The sequence below is a fragment of the Oncorhynchus mykiss genome, chromosome 27 (genome assembly GCF_013265735.2).
Source record: "Oncorhynchus mykiss isolate Arlee chromosome 27, USDA_OmykA_1.1, whole genome shotgun sequence".
Taxonomy (NCBI): Eukaryota; Metazoa; Chordata; class Actinopteri; order Salmoniformes; family Salmonidae; genus Oncorhynchus; species Oncorhynchus mykiss.
The window spans coordinates 48,303,573-48,329,894 of NC_048591.1; the positions used below are offsets into that span (position 1 = coordinate 48,303,573).

At 47.5% G+C, this 26,322-nt stretch overlaps 1 protein-coding gene across 2 annotated transcripts in view; it reads left to right on the top strand.

The window, feature by feature from the left end:
* tenm4 (teneurin transmembrane protein 4) overlaps positions 1-15,513 on the top strand; it is a 678,489-nt gene extending 662,976 nt beyond the window's left edge. For both annotated transcript variants that reach the window (XM_036964775.1, XM_036964776.1), the window contains one exon: positions 14,085-15,513. In XM_036964775.1, the coding sequence (XP_036820670.1) occupies positions 14,085-14,843 (759 nt within the window). In that variant the 3' untranslated portion in view covers positions 14,844-15,513. The remainder of the gene's footprint in view (positions 1-14,084) is intronic.
* Positions 15,514-26,322: the final 10,809 nt, after the last annotated feature.

Below are 26,322 nucleotides of genomic sequence, written 5' to 3' on the forward strand. Positions count from 1 at the left end.
ACACCCTCCATTACATATCACCAGTGCCCTGTATAGTGTTCTCCATGCTGGCTTTACCTTGTCATCAAGGCCCAGTTTTACCCTCCAATGAGTGTCTTTTCTATTTTTTGATTTAAAAAATCTTAACACACCCCCTATATAACTCCTTCCCATTCACCTCGTCCAAACTCACCTCTTCCAATCCAACCTCCTCCAAACCAACCTCCTCCAAACCAACCTCCTCCAATCCAACCTCCTCCAAACCAACCTCCTCCAAACCCACCTCGTCCAAACCCACCTCGTCCAAACCAACCAACCTCCTCCAAACCAACCTCCTCCAATCCAACCTCCTCCAATCCAACCTCCTCCAAACCCACCTCGTCCAAACCCACCTCGTCCAAACCAACCTCCTCCAAACCAACCTCCTCCAAACCAACCTCCTCCAAACCAACCTCCTCCAAACCAACCTCCTCCAAACCCACCTCCTCCAAACCCACCTCGTCCAAACCCACCTCGTCCAAACCCACCTCGTCCAAACCCACCTCGTCCAAACCCACCTCTTCCAAATCCATCTCGTCCAAACCCACCTCGTCCAAACCCTCCTCGTCCAATCCCACCTCGTCCAATTCCACCTCGTCCAAATCCACCTCGTCCAAATCCACCTCGTCCAAATCCACCTCGTCCAAACCCACCTCGTCCAAACCCACCTCGTCCAATCCCACCTCGTCCTAACCCACCTCGTCCAAACCCACCTCGTCCAAACCCACCTCCTCCAAACCCACCTCTTCCAAACCCACCTCGTCCAACCCCACCTCGTCCAACCCCACCTCGTCCAAACCCCACCTCGTCCAAACCCACCTCGTCCAAACCCACCTCGTCCAACCCTCTCACATCCAGTAATAACGTCATTCTTTCTGACTCTGAGATATTGGGTTTAATCCCCCGTCTTGGAAACGGGACGTTTTCATTTTGTACCTTTTTGCTTGTGACCGTTGAACATAATCCGCTCTTCTACTGACAGAGTCTTCCTGCAGCTTCCCAGCAGTTGTCTGACAATCCTTTCCAATCTCACCCCCAAATGTTCAGCCACCCGTCCTTCGTCCATTAAGCTGGGCCCAGCCATGGCCATGAACTGTTTTAGGTTGATGATGTTGAATCTTGGGAGCAATACAGCTGCAGCTGTAGAATCCAGTTTCGCCAGAGGTTCCTCCAGCAGCCTTCCTCCAGCAGCCTTCCTCCAGCAGCCGCTGACTCCGCCGTAGTGCTTCTGGACACCTGCATTAGTCTCCAAACCCTAAGAAGACCTCTGTAAAACGGAGGTTCTCCATCCCTAGAAATCTGGCTGCTATCAAACCACAAGTAAAGCCTTCGTTAACACCAGACCATCCCTCTCCACACCACATTTTCCATAAAGCACCTTTGAATAAACTGGAACCGTAAAGCAGCAGCCCAATTAGCCAGATGTACAAGACCTTGTCCCCTCTCCTCTTTTGACAAATACAAAACACTTTATTGAACCCAATATTATTTATCCCAAAATAAATCTACAATAATTGCCTGTATCTTGGCCAGAAGGCCAGACGGCGTCTCTAAACATGACAACTGATGTCACAATGCAGAGGATATTCCCCTAAACCGATCAACTGTGAGACTCAAACTATCCACCTCCCCTTCTTAACAGTATTATCAACAAGGCAGGTCCTACAGGCCCTAGTTTCTACCTTCTTAACAGCACTATCAACAAGGCAGGTCCTACAGACCCTAGTTTCTACCTTCTTAACAACACTATCAACAAGGCAGGTCCTACAGGCCCTAGTTTCTACCTTCTTAACAACACTATCAACAAGGCAGGTCCTACAGGCCCTAGTTTCTACCTTCTTAACAACACTATCAACAAGGCAGGTCCTACAGGCCCTAGTTTCTACCTTCTTAACAACACTATCAACAAGGCAGGTCCTACAGGCCCTAGTTTCTACCTTCTTAACAACACTATCAACAAGGCAGGTCCTACAGGCCCTAGTTTCTACCTTCTTAACAGCACTATCAACAAGGCAGGTCCTACAGGCCCTAGTTTCTACCTTCTTAACAGCACTATCAACAAGGCAGGTCCTACAGGCCCTAGTTTCTACCTTCTTAAAAGCACTATCAACAAGGCAGGTCCTACAGGCCCTAGTTTCTACCTTCTTAACAGCACTATCAACAAGGCAGGTCCTACAGACCCTAGTTTTGTCGCACCTGGACTACTGTTCAGTCGTGTGGTCAGGTGTCACAAAAAAGGTTCAGAACAGGGCAGCACGGCTGGTCCTTGGATGAACACAGAGAGCTAACATTAATAATATGCATGTCAATCTCTCCTGGATCAAAGTGGAGGAGAGATTGACTTCATCACTACTTATATTTATGAGAGGTATTGACATGTTGAATGCACTGAGCTGTCTGTTTAAACTACTAACACACAGCTCAGACACCCATGCATACCCCACAAGACATGCCACCAGAGGTCTCTTCACAGTCCCAAAGTCCAGAACAGACAATCGGAGGGGCACAGTACTACATAGAGCCATGACTACATGGAACTCTATTCCACATCAGGTAACTGATGCAAGCAGTAAAATTTGTGGTAGTGGTGGAGTAGGGGCCTGAGAGCACACAGTGTGTTTTAGATATGTGGTAGTGGTGGAGTAGGGGCCTGAGGGCACACAGTGTGTTGTAGATATGTGGTAGTGGTGGAGTAGGGGCCTGAGGGCACACAGTGTGTTGTAGATATGTGGTAGTGGTGGAGTAGGGGCCTGAGGGCACACAGTGTGTTGTAGATATGTGGTAGTGGTGGAGTAGGGGCCTGAGGGCACACAGTATGTTGTAGATATGTGGTAGTGGTGGAGTAGGGGCCTGAGGGCACACAGTGTGTTGTAGATATGTGGTAGTGGTGGAGTAGGGGCCTGAGGGCACACAGTGGGTTGTAGATATGTGGTAGTGGTGGAGTAGGGGCCTGAGGGCACACAGTGTGTTGTATATATGTGGTAGATATGTGGTAGTGGTGGAGGAGAGGCCTGAGGGCACACAGTGTGTTGTAGATATGTGATAGTGGTGGAGGAGAGGCCTGAGGCCACACAGTGTGTTGCAGCTATGTGGTCGTGGTGAAGGAGGGGCCTGAGGGCACACAGTGTGGTGTAGATATGTGGTAGTGGTGGAATAGGGGCCTGAGGGCACACAGTGTGGTGTAGATATGTGGTAGTGGTGGAGTAGGGGCCTGAGGGCACACAGTGTGTTGTGAAATCTGTGAATGTATTGTCATGTTTTTAAAATGGTATAAACTGCCTTAATTTTACTGGACCCCAGGAAGAGTAGCTGCTGCCTTGGCAGGAACTAATGGGGATACATAATAAACCACAGGAAGAGTAGTTGCTGCCTTGGCAGGAACTAATGGGGATCCATAATAAACCCCAGGAAGAGTAGCTGCTGCCTTGGCAGGAACTAATGGGGATCCATAATAAACCCCAGGAAGAGTAGCTGCTGCCTTGGCAGGAACTAATGGGGATCCATGATAAACCCCAGGAAGATTAGCTGCTGCCTTGGCAGGAACTAATGGGGATCCATGATAAACCCCAGGAAGAGTAGCTGCTGCCTTGGCAGGAACTAATGGGGATCCATAATAAACCCCAGGAAGAGTAGCTGCTGCCATGATAGGAACTAATAGGGATCCATAATAAACCCCAGGAAGAGTGTCTGCTGCCTTGGCAGGAACTAATGGGGATCCATTATAAACCCCAGGAAGAGTAGCTGCTGCCTTGTCAGGAACTAATGGGGATCCATAATAAACCCCAGGAAGAGTAGCTGCTGCCTTGGCAGGAACTAATGGGGATCCATAATAAACCCCAGGAAGAGTAGCTGCTGCCTTGGCAGGAAGTAATGGGGATCCATGATAAACCCCAGGAAGAGTAGCTGCTGCCTTGGCAGGAACTAATGGGGATCCATAATAAACCCCAGGAAGAGTAGCTGCTGCCTTGATAGGAACTAATGTGGATCCATAATAAACCCCAAGAAGAGTAGCTGCTGCCTTGACAGGAACTAATGGGGATCTATAATAAACCCCAGGAAGAGTAGCTGCTGCCTTGACAGGAACTAATGGGGATCCATAATAAACCCCAGGAAGAGTAGCTACTGCCTTGGCAGGAACTAATGAGGATCCATGATAAACCCCAGGAAGAGTAGCTGCTGCCTTGACAGGAACTAATGGGGATCCATAATAAACCCCAGGAAGAGTAGCTACTGCCTTGGCAGGAACTAATAGGGATCCATAATAAACCCCAGGAAGAGTGTCTGCTGCATTGGCAGGAACTAATGGGGATCCATAATAAACCCCAGGAAGAGTAGCTGCTGCCTTGTCAGGAACTAATGGGGATCCATAATAAACCCCAGGAAGAGTAGCTGCTGCCTTGTCAGGAACTAATAGGGATCCATAATAAACTCCAGGAAGAGTAGCTGCTGCCTTGGCAGGAACTAATGGGGATCCATAATAAACCCCAGGAAGAGTGTCTGCTGCCTTGGCAGGAACTAATGGGGATCCATAATAAACCCCAGGAAGAGTGTCTGCTGCCTTGGCAGGAACTAATGGGGATCCATAATAAACCCCAGGAAGAGTAGCTGCTGCCTTGGCAGGAACTAATGGGGATCCATAATAAACCCCAGGAAGAGTAGCTGCTGCCTTGGCAGGAACTAATGGAGATCCATAATAAACCCCAGGAAGAGTAGCTGCTGCCTTGACAGGAACTAATGGGGATCCATAATAAACCCCAGGAAGAGTAGCTGCTGCCTTGGCAGGAACTAATGGGGATCCATAATAAACCCCAGGAAGAGTAGCTGCTGCATTGGCAGGAACTAATGGGTATCCATAATAAACCCCAGGAAGAGTAGCTGCTGCCTTGACAGGAACTAATGGGGATCCATAATAAACCCCAGGAAGAGTAGCTGCTGCCTTGGCAGGAACTAATGGGGATCCATAATAAACCCCAGGAAGAGTAGCTGCTGCCTTGACAGGAACTAATGGGGATCCATAATAAACCCCAGGAAGAGTAGCTGCTGCATTGGCAGGAACTAATGGGGATCCATAATAAACCCCAGGAAGAGTAGCTGCTGGCTCGGTAGGAACTAACGGGGATCCATAATAAACCCCAGGAAGAGTAGCTGCTGCCTTGGCAGGAACTAATGGGGATCCATAATAAACCCCAGGAAGAGTAGCTGCTGCCTTGGCAGGAACTAATGGGGATCCATAATAAATACAAATACAAATCCACACCACTGTCGCCCCCCCCCCCCCCCCCCCCCCCCCTCCTGTTGCCACATAACTTCATTAACTGTATTACTACGTATGTCTCTTCCCACTATGGCTATTTTTCTAACGTCTCTCGTCCCGTTTACGTTTAAAGAAGAAATCTTACAACTTCTCATGGCTGAAAAAACAGTACAGAGGAAGAGACAGAAAAACACATCTCTTTACAGGAAGAGACAGAAAAACACATCTCTTTACAGGAAGAGACAGAAAAACACATATCTTTACAGGAAGAGACAGAAAACACATCTTTTTACAGGAAGAGACAGAAAACACATCTCTTTACAGGAAGAGACAGAAAACACATCTCTTTACAGGAAGAGACAGAAAACAAATCTCTTTACAGGAAGAGACAGAAAACACATCTCTTTACAGGAAGAGACAGAAAAACACATCTCTTTACATGAAGAGACAGAAAACACATCTCTTTACAGGAAGAGACAGAAAAACACATCTCTTTACAGGAAGAGACAGAAAAACACATCTCTTTACATGAAGAGACAGAAAAAAATATCTCTTTACAGGAAGAGACAGAAAAACACATCTCTTTACAGGAAGAGACAGAAAACACATCTCTTTACAGGAAGAGACAGAAAACACATATCTTTACACGAAGAGACAGGAAACAAATCTCTTTACAGGAAGAGACAGAAAACGCATCTCTTTACAGGAAGAGACAGAAAACACATCTCTTTACAGGAAGAGACAGAAAAACACATCTCTTTACCGGAAGAGACAGAAAACACATCTCTTTACAGGAAGAGACAGAAAACACATATCTTTACAGGAAGAGACAGAAAACGCATCTCTTTACAGGAAGAGACAGAAAACACATCTCTTTACAGGAAGAGACAGAAAAACACATCTCTTTACAGGAAGAGACAGAAAACACATCTCTTTACAGGAAGAGACAGAAAAACACATCTGTTTACAGGAAGAGACAGAAAAACATATCTCTTTACAGGAAGAGACAGAAAAAAATATCTCTTTACAGGAAGAGACAGAAAACACATCTCTTTACAGGAACGTGTTACTCTCGTGACCACTTTCTTGAGTCTAGCGATTTCAGGGCTTGTCAAACCTCCTCCTGTTATTTGTTTACATCGGAAACTTTGCTGATTCAATAAACAATTCACCTTCAGGAAATTCATCTGTTACATTATAATCCTGCCTTCCCTTTTATCTAATTCAGAAATACTTTCTCAATCCCATACCTCCCTTCCACCCCATTTCTCTCTCTATTTTCAGTTCATCAGTATCCTTCTTTAAAATCTCCTATGAGATCAAGGGAGATTTGCATCCAAAAAATACAATTTTTATTTATTTAGGCAAGTCAGTGAACAACAAAGTCTTATTTACAACAACAGCAGGGAACAGTGGGTTAACTGCTTTGTTCAGGGGCAGAACAACACTCTTTTTTTTTTCTTTACCTTGGCAGCTCGGGGATTCGATCCAGCAACCTTTCGGTCACTGGCCCAACGCTCTAACCGCTAGGCTACCTGCCATCCCGTGTTAGCATACCCAATTTATGCTACCATACCCAATGATAGCGCCCACTGCTAAGCTACATTCTTCCATGGAACACCATGCCGCAGCAGGAATCTGAGAGTCAGAGAGAGAGACAGACTGATTTTATGAGAGAGAGAAAGACTGATCATATGATAGAGATATAGAGACTGATTATATGAGACAGACAGAGCAGAGAGAGACAGACTGCTCATATGATAGAGAGAGTGATTGACCATAAGAGAGAGACAGAGAGAGAGAGACAGAGACGGAGAGAGAGATGTAGCTCTCTCCGTCTGCCTTGGAATCCTAGTTTTGAAAACAGAGCTCAGGGCTGTGTTATACAGAGAGAGGTGTAGCTGTGTTATACAGAGAGAGGTGTAGCTGTGTTATACAGAGAGAGGTGTATCTGTGTTATACAGAGAGAGGTGTATCTGTGTTATACAGAGAGAGGTGTAGCTGTGTTATACAGAGAGAGGTGTAGCTGTGTTATACAGAGAGAGGTGTAGCTGTGTTATACAGAGAGAGGTGTATCTGTGTTATACAGAGAGAGGTGTATCTGTGTTATACAGAGAGAGGTGTAGCTGTGTTATACAGAGAGAGGTGTAGCTGTGTTATACAGAGAGAGGTGTATCTGTGTTATACAGAGAGAGGTGTAGCTGTGTTATACAGAGAGAGGTGTAGCTGTGTTATACAGAGAGGGGTGTAGCTGTGTTATACAGAGAGAGGTGTAGCTGTGTTATACAGAGAGAGGTGTAGCTGTGTTATACCGAGAGAGGTGTAGCTGTGTTATACAGAGAGAGGTGTAGCTGTGTTATACAGAGAGAGGTGTAGCTGTGTTATACAGAGAGAGGTGTAGCTGTGTTATACAGAGAGAGGTGCAGCTGTGTTATACAGAGAGAGGTGTAGCTGTGTTATACAGAGAGAGGTGCAGCTGTGTTATACAGAGAGAGGTGCAGCTGTGTTATACAGAGAGAGGTGTAGCTGTGTTATTCAGAAGCTGTTATAGAGTAGCTATATTGGTCTGCACTCCAGATAGACAAAGCAGCAACTTAATTAAATGTAAGGTTCTTTGAAGCATGAATTCAGGCCCTTAAACTGTGAGGCACAATATAATGAATACTCTTCCCTGTATGGCAATTTTATTTAAGAGACTGAAAATGAAGGAATAAGGAAACATGGGTGCTGTTCACCTCCTCCCTTCATCTTCCTATTGTGTCCAACTCCTCCTCCTCCCTTCATCTTCCTATAGTCTCCTCTTCCTCCTCTTCCTCCTCCTCCCTTCATCTTCCTATAGTGTCCTCTTGCTCCTCCTCCTCCTCTTCCTCCTCCTCCCTTCATCTTCCTATAGTGTCCTCTTGCTCCTCCTCCTCCAGTTCCTCCTCCTCCCTTCATCTTTTTATAGTCTGCTCTTCCTCCTCCTCCCTTCATCTTCCTATAGTGTCCTCCTCCTCCTCCCTTCATCTTCCTATAGTGTCCTCCTCCTCCTCCATTCTTCTTCCTATAGTGTCCTCCTCCTCCTCCATTCTTCTTCCTATAGTGTCCTCCTCCTTCTCCATTCATCTTCCTATAGTATCCTCCTCCTCCTTCTCCTCCTCCTTCATCTTCCTATAGTGTCTTCCTCCTCCTCCCTTCATCTTCCTATAGTATCCTCCTCCTCCTTCTCCTCCTCCTTCATCTTCCTATAGTGTCCTCCTCCTCCTTCATCTTCCTAAAGTGTCCTCCTCCCTTCATCTTCCTATAGTGTCCTCCTCCTCCTCCTCCCTTCATCTTCCTATAGTGTCCTCCTCCTCCTCCTCCCTTCATCTTCCTATAGTGTTCTCCTCCTCCTCCTCCTCCCCCTTCATCTTCCTATAGTGTCCTCCTCCCCACTTCATCTTCCTATAGTGTCCTCCTCCTCCTCCTCCCCCCTTCATCTTCCTATAGTGTCCTCCTCCTCCTCCCTTCATCTTCCTATAGTGTCCTCCTCCTCCTCCCTTCATCTTCCTATAGCGTCCTCCTCCTTTCATCTTCCTATAGTGTCCTCCTCCTCCTCCACTTCCCCCTCCCTTCATATTCCTATAGTGTCCTCCTCCTCCTCCTTTCATCTTCCTATAGTGTCCTGCTCCTCCTCCTCCCTTCATCTTCCTATAGTGTCCTCCTCCACCTCCCTTCATCTTCCTATAGTGTCCTCCTCCTCCTCCCTTCATCTTCCTATAGTGTTCTCCTCCTCCTCCTCCCCCTTCATCTTCCTATAGTGTCTTCCTCCTCCTCCTCCTCCCCCCTTCATCTTCCTATAGTGTCCTCCTCCTCCTCCCTTCATCTTCCTATAGTGTCCTCCTCCTCCTCCCTTCATCTTCCTATAGTGTCCTCCTACTCCCTTCATCTCCGTCTCCTAAAGTTGATTCAACTGTGGGATCGGGGCACCACCAGTACAGAGCTTGCTCAGGAATGACAGCAGGCAGGTGTGAGTGCATCTGCAAGCACAGTGAGGCAAAAACTTTTGGATGATGGCCTGGTATCAAGAAGGGCAGCAAAGAAACAACTTCTCTCCAAACATCAGGGACAGAGTGATATTCTGCACAAGGTACAGGGATTGGACTGCTGAGGACTGGGGTAAAGTCATTTTCTCTGATGAAACCCCTTTCCGATTGTTTGGGGCATGTGAACGATGTTGTCACAGTGGTGGACATCCCTCCCTACTTCTCTCCCTCCCTCCCTGATCCCTCCCTGATCCCTCCATCCCTCCCTCCCTGATCCCCCCTCCCTACATCCCTCCCTCCCTACATCCCTCCCTGATCCCTCCCTCCCTGATCTCTCCCTGATCTCTCCCTGATCCCTCCCTGATCTCTCCCTGATCCCTCCCTGATCTCTCCCTGATAAATCACTCCCTGATCCCTCCCTCCCTGATCCATCCCTCTCTGATGCCTCCCTGATCTCTCCCTGATCCCTCCCTCCCTGATCCCTCCCTGATATATCCCTCCCTCCTTGATCCCTCCTTACATCCCTCCCTGATCCATCCCTCCCTCCCTGATCCATCCCTCCCTCCCTGATCCATCCCTCCCTCCCTACATCCCTCCCTCCCTGATCCCTCCCTCCCTGATCCTTCCCTCCCTCCCTACATCCCTCCCTGATCCCTCCCTGATCCCCCCCTCCCTGATCCCTCCCTGATCTCTCCCTTATCCCTCCCTGATCTCTCCCTGATCCCTCCCTCCCTGATCCATCCCTCCCTCCCTGATCCCTCCCTCATCCCTCCCTCTCTGATCCCTCCCTGATCCATCCCTCTGTCCATCCCTCCCTCCCTGATCCCTCCCTCCATCCCTCCCTCCCTGACTCCTCCCTCCCTGATCCCTCCATCCCGCCATCCCTCCCTGATCCATCCCTCACTCCCTCCATGCCTCCCTCCCTGATCCCTCCCTCCCTCCCTGATCCCTCCCTCCCTGATCCATCCCTCCCTGATCCCTGATCCCTCCATCCTGGATCCATCCCTCCCTGATCGCTCCCTCCCTGATCCCTCCCTCCCTGATCCCTCCCTCCCTGATCCCTCCGTCCCTGATCCCTCCCTCCCTGATCCATGGTGGATCCCCGGGATAACTGACTGGGAACACAGCATAAAGCTAGTTGGTAAACAACCGTGCCATTCGTGTGTGTTGTGTCAAGGGTGTGAAGAGTCCCTCAGGTCATAACTTGCCCCCCCCCCCCCCCCCCCCCCCGCTGGCTCTGCTCCACAGCTGAACCCCCCCAGCCAGACCCCTGCCACTAGGGCTCGCTCACTGGTCACGCACACACGCAAAGGCAATGGTCTGGCCAAAGCAGAGAGGCTGCCTGTTTGGTGCAACCTGCCCTCGGGGGTAGAGAAGGATGGGTGAGAGAGAGAGAGTGGGGGTAGAGAGAGTGGGGGCGTTGGCTGGGCCAGCAGAGAGACAGAATTAGAATCTGTTGGGACAACAAAGACAACCCTCTCTGCTCAGGCGATGTCAGAGGAGGCAGGGCACAGCGGTCGCTATATTGTTCAGATCAGCCACCAACAGGGCATTGCCTCTCTCCCACCCCAGATCACTCTCTCTCTCTCTCTCTCTCTCTCCTTAACTCTCTCCCTAACTCTCTCTCTCTCTCTCCCCCTAACTCACTCTCTCTCTCTATCTCTCCCTAACTCTCTCTCTCCCTAACTCTCTCTCTCTCTCCCTAACTCTCTCTCTCTCTCCCTAACTCTCTCTCCCTAACTCTCTCTCTCTCCCGAACTCTCTCTCTCCCTAACTCTCTCTCTCCCTAACTCTCTCTCTCCCGAACTATCTCTCTCCCGAACTCTCTCTCCCGAACTCTCTCTCTCTCGCTCTCCCGAACTCTCTCTCTCTCCCGAACTCTCTCTCTCTCTCCCGAACTCTCTCTCTCCCTAACTCTCTCCCGAACTCTCTCTCTCCCTAACTCTCTCTCTCTCTCTCCCAAACTCTCTCTCTCTCTTTCTCTCTTTCTCTCCCTAACTCTCTCTCTCCCTAACTCTCTCTCTCCCTAACTCTCTCTCTCCCGAACTCTCTCTCTATCTCTCTTTCTCTCTTTCTCTCCCTAACTCTCTCTCTCTCCCGAACTCTCACTCTTTCTCTCTTTCTCTCTCTTTCTCTCGCTCTCTCCCTAACTCTCTCTCTCCCTAACTCTCTCTTTCTCCCTAACTCTCTCTCTCCTGAGGAGGATCTCTGGTGTTGTCAGCTAACATTAGAGCAGTAGTAGGATTAGTTTTTCTGCTCAGGAGACACAAAGCTTTGGTCCCTTCAGGAATTACAGTAAATATAGACACCCTGATTCTTCTTCTGTATTCGGCTCTGTGTAGCTGTCAGAAACAGGGAGATTCACCATACATGTCACGACCGATCAGAGAGACGAGGATTTACTAACAAACACCTCTGGCCTTGACAATGAGACATTTACAACTTCACAGATATACAGTGCAGTGGGAGGGCCACGAGTTTGTGTGTGTGTGTGTGTGTGTGTGTGTGTGTGTGTGTGTGTGTGTGTGTGTGTGTGTGTGTGTGTGTGTGTGTGTGTGTGTGTGTGTGTGTGTGTGTGTGTGTGTGTGTGTGTGTGTGTGTGTGTGTGTGTCTTGATTTCATACGTATGGGTGTGGTGAAACACTGAGTGGACAAAACATTAGGAACACCTTCCTAATATTGAGTTGCACGCCCCCCCCCGTTTGCCTTCAGAACAGCCTCAATTCATCGGGGCATTGACTCTACAAGGTCTTTAAAGCGTTCCACAGAGATGTTGGCCCATTTTGACTCCAATTCTTTGTACTGTTGTCTAGCTGGATGTCCTTTGGGTGGTGGACCATTCGGGTTACACACAGGAAACTGTTGAGTGTGAAAAACCCAGCAGCGTTGCAGTTCTTGACACAAACCGGTGCACCTGGCACCTACTACCATACCCCGTTCAAAGGCACTTAAATATTTTGTCTTGCCCATTCATCCTCTGAATGGCACACAGACACAATCCATGTCTCAGTTGTCTCAAGGCTTAAAAATCCTTCTTTAACCCGTCTCCTCCCCTTCATCTACACTGATTGGAGTGTATTTAACAAGTGACATCAATAAGGGATCATAACCTTCACCTGGATTCACCTGGTCAGTCGATGTCATGGGAAGAGCAGGTGTTCCTAATGTTTTGTAAACTGCTCATTGAAATCCGTCTTCCAGAATTTATGAAAGTAACTGATTTTCCTCAAACGTATTTTTGTCTTGATGGTAAAAGATATTTAGGCGTCTTTAAATGTCCTTCTTCTAACAGCTGTTAGATGTCGTGGGATTCATTCACAGGAGTTTTAATCTCATTTTGTAATACATTTCAGACGAGATTGGGAACAACTAAAGAAGAAGAAGTGTGTTATCTGAACGTCCCCGATATTGTAGAAACCTGTTCAAATGAGGGTGCAGTCACACACCTCAACATGACGTACAATGTGTTAGCGCTGCATTCTCACAACAGAAACTAAGACATAGGTGTTAATGAACCAGCCTTTTTGATTCTCTAATTGTGTGTGTGTGTGTGTGTGTGTGTGTGTGTGCGAGAAAGAGTTGCCGAGACTCTGGGAAAGAGAATCAGTGTCCTGCTGAGATGTGTTTTCTCAGAGTGAGACATCAGGAAAGGAAGGAGAAGGGAGGAGGGAGGAAGAGATGGGAGGAATAGAAGGGAGGAAGAGAAGGGAGGAAGAGGAGGGAGGAAGAGAAGGGTGGAAGAGAAGGGAGGAATAGAAGGGAGGAGGAGAAGGGAGGAAGAGGTGGGATGCAGAGAAGAGAAGGGAGGAGGGAGAAAGAGGAGGGAGGAAGAGGAGGGAGGAACAGGATATGTGAAAGAAGCTAGAGATGGGAAACATGGACTGTTAGAGAGGCAACTTTACAATCAACAAAATCATTCACACATGTTTGAATTTGATAATTTTTCCAGTGTCATGTTTGAGGAGAAAGATGGTTTCTTCTGCTTGTGTTAGTGTGTGATTATGGTGTGACTAACTAACCACTCAGGGAATGAATCTTCTACTACTGCTCATGGTGTTCTTCTTTTAAACATGTCCTGTTGTTGTTGTGGTGGTGTTTCTGTTGTTGTTTTTGTTGTTGTGTTTGTGTTGTTGTGTTCCTGTTGTTGTGTTTGTGTTGTTGTGTTTTTGTTGTTGTGTTTGTTGTTGTGTTTGTGTTGTCGTGTTGTTGTTGTGTTTGTGTTCCTGTTGTTGTGTTTGTGTTGTTGTGTTTTTGTTGTTGTGTTTGTTGTTGTGTTTGTGTTTGTGTTGTTGTGTTTTGTTGTGTTGTTGTTGTGTTTGTGTTGTTGTGTTTTTGTTGTGTTAGTGTTGTTGTGTTTGTGTTGTTGTTTTTGTTGTTGTGTTTTTGTTGTTGTGGTTTTGTTGTTGTGTTTGTGTTGTTGTGTTTGTGTTGTTGTGTTTTTGTTGTTGTGTTTGTGTTGTTGTGTTTTGTTGTGTTGTTGTTGTGTTTTTGTTGTGTTTGTGTTGTTGTGTTTGTGTTGTTGTGTTTGTGTTGTTGTGTTTGTGTTGTTGTGTTTGTGTTGTTGTATTTTGTTGTGTTGTTGTTGTGTTTTTGTTGTGTTTGTGTTGTTGTGTTTGTGTTGTTGTGTTTGTGTTGTTGTATTTTTATTGTTGTGTTTTTGTTGTTGTATTTCTGTTGTTGTTGTTGTTGCAGTCAATCCCAGGCCTACTAACCAATGTCCTTCTGCTGTGTTTTGTTGTTGTTGTTGTTGTTGTTGCAGTCAATCCCAGGCCTACTAACCAATGTCCTTCTGTTGTTGTTGTTGTTAGTCTATCCTTGGCGTGCAGTGTGAGGTCCAGAGACAGCTGAAGGCCTTCGTGAAGCTGGAGCGCTTCGGGCAGATTTACGGTGCCAGCGCCGCAGGCTGCCCCCAGGCTGCCCCGAAGACCCTCTTCGCCTCTGGAGGATCCATCTTCGGCAAGGGCGTGAAATTCGCCATCCGCGATGGCCGTATCAGCACTGACATCATCAGCCTGGCCAATGAGGACGGTCGACGCATGGCAGCGGTTCTCAATGACGCGTTCTACCTCCAGGACCTCCACTTCACCATCGACGGCATGGACACACATTACTTCCTCAAGCTGGGGTCCGTGGAGGGCGACCTGTCACTCATCGGGATGACCGTAGGACGCCGTACCCTGGAGACGGGCGTCAACGTGACGGTGTCTCAGGTCAACGCTGTGCTGAACGGCAGGACTAGGCGCATCACGGACATTCAGCTTCAATACGGCGCTCTGAGCCTCAACACTCGGTACGGTAGTTCCCTGGATGAGGAGAAGGCCAGGGTTCTGGAGTTGGCCAGGCAGAGGGCTGTAGCACAGGCCTGGACCAGGGAGCGTCAGAGACTGAGGGAGGGAGAGGAGGGCTCGCGCTCCTGGACGGAGGGAGAGAAGCAACAGCTGCTGGGGTCGGGGAAGGTGGCAGGATACGACGGGTACTTCGTGGTGTCCGTGGACCAGTTCCCGCAGCTGTCAGACAGCGTCAACAACATTCACTTCATGAGGCAGAGCGAGATGGGCCGAAGGTGACATGATCAACAACTGGAACCTGTTTAGCCCGCTGGAGTGAGAGATGTCTTAAAGGGAACCCTATTCCCTATGTAGTGCACTACTTTTTGACCAGCCCTATGGAACCCTATTCCCTATATAGTGCACTACTTTAGACCAGCCCTATGGAACCCTATTCCCTATATAGTATACTACTAATGACCAGGGCCCCTCAGCCTCTGGGGTAGTTCCCTATATAGAGGATAGGGGGCCCTTTTGTTCAGACGCAGCGTTGGTGGCCACAAAGTATAACTAAAGACTTGTTGCCAAAGACAGTTACAAACATGAACACCTTGTAATGTTCTGCTCCTTTGACGTGTGATTAACATGATACACTGAATCAACTCGGAAAGACATGGTGTTGCAGCCACCTGGAAATCAGCTGCTGAACACTGTATTTTACTGTAGAGTGCTACTTCTCCTTCAGAAAAAGAACATTCATAAGTCTTTGCTGTTCAAGTATGGCTGCTAGAGAAAGACATTCTGCCATATCTATTCTGTCTGTGACTTATTTTGGCAATCGGTTTCCCTTTCCCTGTTGGTGACTGTGTTCAAAGGGACTGGACTGGAGAGGAGAGGAGAGAGGAGGAGAGAAAGGGAAGGGAGAGGAGAGAGGAGGAGAGAAAGGGACGGGAGAGGAGAGAGGGAGAGGAGAGAGAGGGATGGGAGAGGAGAGAGGAGGAGAAAGAGGGACGGGAGAGGAGAGGAGAGAGGAGGGACCCCGTCCCTCTCTCTCCTCCTCTCCTCTCCCGAGGAGAGAGAGGGACAGGAGAGGAGAGAGAGGGGCGGGAGAGGAGATATGGAAGGGAGAGGAGAGAGGAGGAGAGAAAGGGACGGGAGAGGAGAGAGGGAGAGGAGAGAGAGGGACGGGAGAAGAGAGAGGAGGTGAGAGAGGGACGGGAGTAGATAGAGAGGGACAGGAGAGGAGAGAGAGGGACGGGAGAGGAGAGAGAGGGACGGGAGAGGAGAGAGAGGAGAGTGGTGGTAATGCATTATTTCCACTGGTTCCTCGGTCCACCCTGCTGCCAGAGCAGACTAGAACAGATTGACTACAACACATTGTCCAGCTTGTTCCGATCCGTTCTGCCTTTTTCTGCGCCTCAGCCAAGGAAAGACCTTCTCTTTTAAATCACTCAATTTTTATACTCGAACCCCCTGGGTGTCAGCCATGTCGTCGGCTTTGTCGCAACACAAACAAGGACGTCTGCTGTCTCCTGTCCATACCCCTCGGCAAGACTACCCACTGGACTTGTCCAAGCACCTTCCTACCTTCCTTCCTTCCTACCTTGTTTGTGTTGTCTTGTTGTAATGTTTTATTTTCAAAGAAAGCTAGGTATTCATCTGTTCTCATCAACAAACCCTAAAGGAAGGAAGGTTGAGAATAACAGTGCATGCTGTCTAAATTCTGTCTGAATACCTTTCTGTGGACTACTCTAATACACTGGTTGACTCGGCTCCATGAATCTTCTGACTCGCATCAGAACAAGTGAAATTCTACTGAATATGCAGACAAGAGCGAAAACATATTCTGGATCATTGGTTTTGTTTTGATTTCTAACTTTTTTTGTCTGTCTGGGATAAATGACATGTTCCTAAAAATGAAGGGGGAAAAACAGAATAGGTCTTTCTCTTTCTGTCCTAACAGAACAGGTTAAACATCCATCTGTCCTCTTTCTGTTCTCATGTCCTAACAGAACAGGTTAAACATCCATCTGTCCTCTCTGTTCTCATGTCCTAACAGAACAGGTTAAACATCCATCTGTCCTCTTTCTCTTTCTGTCCTAACAGAACAGGTTAAACATCCCATCTGTCCTCTTTCTGTTCTCATGTCCTAACAGAACAGGTTAAACATCCATCTGTCCTCTTTCTGTTCTCATGTCCTAACAGAACAGGTTAAACATCCATCTGTCCTCTTTCTCTTTCTGTCCTAACAGAACAGGTTAAACATACATCTGTCCTCTTTCTGTTCTGATGTCCTAACATAACAGGTTAAACAACCATCTGTCCTCTTTCTGTTCTCATGTCCTAACAGAACAGGTTAAACATCCCATCTGTCCTCTTTCTGTTCTCATGTCCTAACAGAACAGGTTAAACATCCATCTGTCCTCTTTCTGTTCTGATGTCCTAACAGAACAGGTTAAACATCCATCTGTCCTCTTTCTGTTTTGATGTCCTAACAGAACAGGTTAAACATCCATCTGTCCTCTTTCTGTTCTCATGTCCTAACAGAACAGGTTAAACATCCCATCTGTCCTCTTTCTGTTCTGATGTCCTAACAGAACAGGTTAAACATCCCATCTGTCCTCTTTCTGTTCTCATGTCTTAACAGAACAGGTTAAACATCCCATCTGTCCTCTTTCTGTTCTCATGTCCTAACAGAACAGGTTAAACAGCCCACCTGGATGACGAACATACTGTGGAAGAATCAATCAAACGTCTGTATTAAATAAACCACAGAACGGTATTTTATATTACCTTTGGTTTTTGGTTTTTATAAATAGCTATATAAAATAACAGTATAACAAAATCATTTGAATTCAGCAATGTGAACTATCGTCCTTTAATCGCTACTCGTTGTACTTGAACATAACTTAAGGGAATAAAGTCAAGAATAACTTAAGGGAATAAAGTCAAGAATAACTTAAGGGAATAAAGTCAAGAATAACTTAAGGGAATAAAGTCAAGACTCTGTTTGAAAAAGTGATTTTTATTTTACATTAATGACTTGTATTTTTATTTTTTACATTTCCTGTAGAGGAATACAACAGTCTATTTCCTGTAGAGGAATACAACAGTCTATTTCCTGTAGAGGAATACAACAGTCTATTTACTGTAGAGGAATACAACAGTCTATCATACATAGTAATAGTGTTTACTTTTAGTAATGTGTTTTTCTCTCAGCAGTATTTCTCAGAGTATTTCTACCTCGAAGGAAATGCTCTGAGGGAAGGGAAGAAAAAGGGTTCCTAGTCAGAAGAGATATGGAGGTTTAAAACAATATGACATTACAAGAAATATCATCTCGGTTTTTACTAATTCTCCTTTTTAACACGTTGGCTGCTGGGCTGGACCGGTTGTTGGGCTGGACCGGCTGTTGGGCTGGACCGGTTGCTGGGCTGGACCGGTTGCTGGGCTGGACCGGTTGCTGGGCTGGACCGGTTGCTGGGCTGGACCGGTTGCTGGGTTGGACCGGTTGCTGGGCTGGACCGGTTGCTGGGTTGGACCGGTTGCTGGGCTGGACCGGCTGTTGGGCTGGACCGGTTGCTGGGTTGGACCGGTTGCTGGGTTGGACCGGTTGCTGGGCTGGACCGGTTGCTGGGCTGGACCGGTTGCTGGGCTGGACCGGTTGCTGGGTTGGACCGGTTGCTGGGCTGGACCGGCTGTTGGGCTGGACCGGTTGTTGGGCTGGACCGGCTGTTGGGCTGGACCGGTTGTTGGGCTGGACCGGCTGTTGGGCTGGACCGGTTGTTGGGCTGGACCGGTTGTTGGGCTGGACCGGCTGTTGGGCTGGACCGGTTGTTGGGCTGGACCGGTTGTTGGGCTGGACCGGCTGTTGGGCTGGACCGGCTGCTGGGCTGGACCGGCTGAGTCCTGTGGTGCATTGTGGTTGTGTAGAAAAAAAACGAATAGTTTGTCCCAAACGGCACCCTAATCCCTGTCATAGTGCACTCCTTTTGATCAGAACCCATAGAGCTTTGGTCACAAGCAGTGCACCATATATAGGGAATAGGGTGCCGTTTCAGACAACCCATAGCGTTTTTACCCCGAGGACAGCCCCAGGGTTAAAGTGCTTTCAGTACTGAGACCAGAGGTGTTCTGGGTCTTGAGATGGATGCATTGAGCCTCCAGGTGTGTTAGTTCCAGCCTGCAGCTCTTAACAGTCTTAAAGCTCTCATATACACAGACAACCTTCGAAACACAGCTGGGTTCAAATACTTTTAAAATACTGCGTCAAGTGCTTCATTTTAGCTTTGCGCGTTGCAAAAATAACGAATAGGAAAATCTGCAAAATGCCCCGACCTACCTGGCACTCTAGACGAGCTAAAGCAAACGCTCAAAGTAAATTGAAAGATTTCAAATAGTATCTGAACCCAGGTGTGGCTTGCAAACCATCTTTGTGGACATAATTAGCTGTCTCAGATAGCTTGGAACTCCCGTGTTCAAGTGCACCTGGAAACACACTTCACAGGGCGATCTAGCCTGTTAGAAAGCTGTCCTTTCTAGCTAGGAAGGATGTTATTAATTATGTTATTGATCTGTCGTCTGTTTTGACTCTCGCTCGGTAGGTACACTTTGATCACACGTCTAGTTGCAGCACTAACTAATTCTGTCAACTTCCTGCCATCAAGTTGCAGCACTAACTAATTCTGTCAACTTCCTGCCATCAAGTTGCAGCACTAACTAATTCTGTCAACTTCCTGCCATCAAGTTGCAGCACTGACTAATTCTGTCAACTTCCTGCCATCAAGTTGCAGCACTGACTAATTCTGTCAACTTCCTGCCATCAAGTTGCAGCACTGACTAATTCTGTCAACTTCCTGCCATCAAGTTGCAGCACTAACTAATTCTGTCAACTTCCTGCCATCAAGTTGCAGCACTAACTAATTCTGTCAACTTCCTGCCATCAAGTTGCAGCACTAACTAATTCTGTCAACTTCCTGCCATCAAGTTGCAGCACTGACTAATTCTGTCAACTTCCTGCCATCAAGTTGCAGCACTAACTAATTCTGTCAACTTCCTGCCATCAAGTTGCAGCACTAACTAATTCTGTCAACTTCCTGCCATCAAGTTGCAGCTCTAACTAATTCTGTCAACTTCCTGCCATCAAGTTGCAGCACTAACTAATTCTGTCAACTTCCTGCCATCAAGTTGCAGCACTAACTAATTCTGTCAACTTCCTGCCATCAAGTTGCAGCACTAACTAATTCTGTCAACTTCCTGCCATCACCTAGATTCAGAGGGGAGAAGGATAATCAGGTGATTAACTACTCAAAGTGTCTCAATGTGTCACAATATTGGTCAACATACTGTACAAAGTACATTTCATTTTGCATTAATTTTTTTAAACATTTTTTTTTTTAAATATTGTGACATTTGTCCAAAATGAGGACTTTACTGTCCTTTTAAAAAAAAGCATACTTTTGAATGAAGGAAAATGTAATTGTATTGTGAAATACTGTATTGACCTGTTGATGATGAGGCGGTATGTTGATCTGAAGTTTCTCGTTTTTTTTTGGGCTTGTTTGTTTATTTGATTGTTCTCAACACTGTGTCTGTACCGCTCTTCTTGGACTTCCTGTACAGAAAGGAAAGGGAAGTGAAATAAGCTGTAAATAAAAGGCAGCATGTAGATTCTGTTTAAACGGCTCCCTGTAGTCTTTAGGTTCATCAAATAAAATGAATATTTTGTGTTTACAATTTGTTCAGGACGTCATGATGTGTTTTTGTTCACTAAACTATACCTGAATTAGAATTTGCTATTTTATTTGCACACTGCTGTTAGAGGTATCGTCAGCCTTATGTAGCTCACCATACTGAAGATGGAGTCATTGCCTATGACACATTATGGCAAGGAAATGACTTCAAATTGCTATTCTATGTGCACCACTATTGCCCTGTATACACCCCTTAATAGATGGTACAGTCGCAGCAGGATTCATCTGCCTGTGACACATTACAACATGTTACAATGACGTTTTAACGCTTGGCAAGAAAATGACATCAAACTGACCTGTGGAAGTTAAGAACAGACTGGTGTGATGATCGAAGCCAGACAGGAGCAGCAGAGAACAGACTGGCGTGATGATAGAAGCCAGACAGGAGCAACAGAGAACAGACTGGCGTGATGATAGAAGACAGACAGGAGCAACAGAGAACAGACTGGTGTAATGATAGAAGCCAGACAGGAGCAGCAGAGAACAGACTGGCGTGATGATAGAAGCCAGACAGGAGCAACAGAGAACAGACTGGCGTGATGATAGAAGCCAGACAGGAGCAACAGAGAACAGACTGGCGTGATGATAGAAGCCAGACAGGAGCAGCAGAGAACAGACTGGCGTGATGATAGAAGCCAGACAGGAGCAACAGAGAACAGACTGGCGTGATGATAGAAGCCAGACAGGAGCAACAGAGAACAGACTGGCGTGTCCGTCCGTCCATCCGTCCATCCGTCTGTCTGTGTCTCCGTCCGTCTGTCTGTCTGTCTGTCTGCCTGTCAGTCCGGCCATCATTCGTCTGTCTGTATCTGTCTGTGTCCGTCCGTCTGTACGTCTGTCTGTCAGCTAGCTGTCAGTGTGAGGTGGATTCATGGGAAGCCCATAACATTTACACTCAGTATTACTGCAGTCAGAGCAGCCAGCACCGTGCTGTGTGTGTTGCTAGGGAGGTTTCATGGCCTGTTCTACAGACCCACAGTACAGGCCCACAGTATGGACCCACAGCACTGACCCACAGTACAGGCCCACAGTATGGACCCACAGCACTGACCCACAGTACTGACCCACAGTACAGACCCACAGTATAGACCCACAGTACTGACCCACAGTACAAACCTACAGTACAGACCCACAGTACAGACCCACAGTGTAGACCCACAGTACTGACCCACAGTATAGACCCACAGTACAGACCCAAAGTATAGACCCACAGTATAGACCCACAGTACAGGCCCACAGTATAGACCCACAGTACACACCCACAGTATAGACTCACAGTACAGACCCACAGTACAAACCCACAGTACAGACACACAGTATAGACCCACAGTATAGACCCACAGTACAAACCCACAGTACAGACCCACAGTACAGACCCAAAGCACAGACCCACAGTACAGACACACAGTACAAACCAACAGTACAGACACACAGTATAGACCCACAGTATAGACCCACAGTACAAACCCACAGTACAGACCCACAGTACAGACCCACAGAACAGACCCACAGTACAGACCCACAGTAGAGACCCACAGTACAGACCCAAAGCACAGACCCACAGTACAGACACACAGTACAGGCCCACAGTACAGACCCACAGTATAGACCCACAGTATAGACCCACAGTACAGGCCCACAGTACAGACCCACAGTATAGACCCACAGTGCAGATCCACAGTATAGACCAACAGTATAGACCCACAGTGTAGACCCACAGTACTGACCCACAGTATAGACCCACAATATAGACCCACAGTATAGACCCACAGTACAGGCCCACAGTATAGACCCACAGTACACACCCACAGTATAGACCCACAGTACAGACCCACAGTACAAACCCACAGTACAGACACACAGTATAGACCCACAGTATAGACCCACAGTACAAACCCACAGAACAGACCCACAGTACAGACCCACAGAACAGACCCACAGTACAGACCCACAGTACAGACCCAAAGCACAGACCCACAGTACAGACCCAAAGCACAGACCCACAGTACAGACACACAGTACAGGCCCACAGTACAGACCCAGAGTATAGACCCACAGTGTAGACCCACAGTACTGACCCACAGTATAGACCCACAGTACAGACCCAAAGTATAGACCCACAGTATAGACCCACAGTACAGGCCCACAGTATAGACCCACAGTACACACCCACAGTATAGACCCACAGTACAGACCCACAGTACAAACCCACAGTACAGACACACAGTATAGACCCACAGTATAGACCCACAGTACAAACCCACAGTACATACCCACAGTACAGACCCAAAGCACAGACCCACAGTACAGACACACAGTACAAACCAACAGTACAGACACACAGTATAGACCCACAGTATAGACCCACAGTACAAACCCACAGTACAGACCCACAGTACAGACCCACAGAACAGACCCACAGTACAGACCCACAGTAGAGACCCACAGTACAGACCCAAAGCACAGACCCACAGTACAGACACACAGTACAGGCCCACAGTACAGACCCACAGTATAGACCCACAGTATAGACCCACAGTACAGGCCCACAGTACAGACCCACAGTATAGACCCACAGTGCAGATCCACAGTATAGACCAACAGTATAGACCCACAGTGTAGACCCACAGTACTGACCCACAGTATAGACCCACAATATAGACCCACAGTATAGACCCACAGTACAGGCCCACAGTATAGACCCACAGTACACACCCACAGTATAGACCCACAGTACAGACCCACAGTACAAACCCACAGTACAGACACACAGTATAGACCCACAGTATAGACCCACAGTACAAACCCACAGTACAGACCCACAGTACAGACCCACAGAACAGACCCACAGTACAGACCCACAGTACAGACCCACAGTACAGACCCAAAGCACAGACCCACAGTACAGACCCAAAGCACAGACCCACAGTACAGACACACAGTACAGGCCCACAGTACAGACCCAGAGTATAGACCCACAGTATAGACCCACAGTATAGACCCACAGTATAGACCCACAGTACAGGCCCACAGTACAGACCCACAGTATAGACCCACAGTGCAGATCCACAGTATAGACCAACAGTATAGACCCACAGTGTAGACCCACAGAACTGACCCACAGTATAGACCCACAGTACAGACCCACAATATAGACCCACAGTATAGACCCACAGTACAGGCCCACAGTATAGACCCACAGTACACACCCACAGTATAGACCCACAGTACAGACCCACAGTACAAACTCACAGTACAGACCCACAGTACAGACCCACAGAACAGACCCACAGTATAGACCCACAGTACAGACCCACAGTACAGACCCACAGTACAGACCCAAAGCACAGACCCACAGTACAGACACACAGTACAGGCCCACAGTACAGACCCAGAGTATAGACCCACAGTATAGACCCACAGTATAGACCCACAGTACAGGCCCACAGTACAGACCCACAGTATAGACCCACAGTGCAGATCCACAGTATAGACCAACAGTACAGACCCACAGTATAGACCCACAGTACAGACCCACAGTACAGACCCACAGTACTGACCCCACAGTATAGACCCACAGTATAGACCCACAGTACAGACCCACAGTACAGACCCACAGTACTGACCCCACAGTATAGACCCAAAGTAAAGACCCACAGAACAGACCCACAGTACATACCCACAATATAGACCCACAGTATAGACCCACAGTACAGACCCACAGTAGAGACCCACAGTACAGACCCAAAGCACAGACCCACAGTACAGACACACAGTACAGGCCCACAGTACAGACCCAGAGTATAGACCCACAGTGCAGATCCACAGTATAGACCAACAGTATAGACCCACAGTGTAGACCCACAGTACTGACCCACAGTATAGACCCACAGTACAGACCCACAATATAGACCCACAGTATAGACCCACAGTACAGGCCCACAGTATAGACCCACAGTACACACCCACAGTATAGACCCACAGTACAGACCCACAGTACACACCCACAGTACAGACACACAGTATAGACCCACAGTATAGACCCACAGTACAAACCCACAGTACAGACCCACAGTACAGACCCACAGAACAGACCCACAGTATAGACCCACAGTACAGACCCACAGTACAGACCCAAAGCACAGACCCACAGTACAGACCCAAAGCACAGACCCACAGTACAGACACACAGTACAGGCCCACAGTACAGACCCAGAGTATAGACCCACAGTATAGACCCACAGTATAGACCCACAGTACAGGCCCACAGTACAGACCCACAGTATAGACCCACAGTGCAGATCCACAGTATAGACCAACAGTATAGACCCACAGTGTAGACCCACAGTACTGACCCACAGTATAGACCCACAGTACAGACCCACAATATAGACCCACAGTATAGACCCACAGTACAGGCCCACAGTATAGACCCACAGTACACACCCACAGTATAGACCCACAGTACAGACCCACAGTACAAACCCACAGTACAGACACACAGTATAGACCCACAGTATAGACCCACAGTACAAACCCACAGTACAGACCCACAGTACAGACCCACAGAACAGACCCACAGTATAGACCCACAGTACAGACCCACAGTACAGACCCACAGTACAGACCCAAAGCACAGACCCACAGTACAGACACACAGTACAGGCCCACAGTACAGACCCAGAGTATAGACCCACAGTATAGACCCACAGTATAGACCCACAGTACAGGCCCACAGTACAGACCCACAGTATAGACCCACAGTGCAGATCCACAGTATAGACCAACAGTACAGACCCACAGTATAGACCCACAGTACAGACCCACAGTACAGACCCACAGTACTGACCCCACAGTATAGACCCACAGTATAGACCCACAGTACAGACCCACAGTACTGACCCCACAGTATGGACCAACAGTAAAGACCCACAGTACAGACCCACAGTACATACCCACAATATAGACCCACAGTATAGACCCACAGCATAGACCCACAGTACAGACCCACAATATAGACCCACAGTATAGACCCACAGTACAGACCCACAGTACAGACCCACAGTACAGACCCACAGTTTAGACCCACAGTATAGACCCACAGTAAAGATCCACAGCATAGACCAACAGTATAGACCCACAGTATAGACCCACAGTACAGACCCACAGTATAGACCCACAGTACAGACCCACACACACACACACACACACACACACACACACACACACAAGACCCTGAGGCTAAAATAATTTTCTACTCATAGAGAATATGTAATGCTAAAGTTCCACATCGCCTGCGTTGTTGTCTCTGTGTCTGCGCTCCAAGTGGTTGGTGACTTTAAAGTAGGTAAACTGAAATCCGTTTTACCTCATTTCAACCAGCAGCAGTGAAACTACAGGTGAAACAACTCTAGATTACCTTCACTACACACAGATACACATATAAAACTAGACCACCTTCACTACACACAGATACACATATACAACTAGATCACCTTCACTACACACAGATACACATATACAACTAGACCACCTTCACTACACACAGATATACATATACAACTAGATCACCTCTACTACACACACAGATCCTGGTAATCCGTCTGGCCCCGCAGCCTTGTGTATGTTGGCCTGTTTAAAGGTCTTACTCACATCGGCTGCGTAGAGCGTGATCACAAAGTCGTCCGGAACAGCTGATGATCTCATGCATGCCTCAGTGTTGCTTGCCTCGAAACGAGCATAGAAGTGATTTAGCTTGTCTGGTAGGCTCGTGTCACTGGGCAGCTCGCTGCTAGGCGTATTTCGCACGTCACTACTTCACGAGAGGCATTTGAACTTAATTAATCTTTTTTTTTTTTATCAAAATGTTTTTTTTTGGCATAAATACCTTCTAGAACATCAAGTCAAATGTGATTGGTCAGATACACATTGTTAGCAGATGTTATTGGTCAGATACACGTGGTTAGCAGATGTTATTGGTCAGATACACATAGTTAGCAGATGTTATTGGTCAGATACACGTGGTT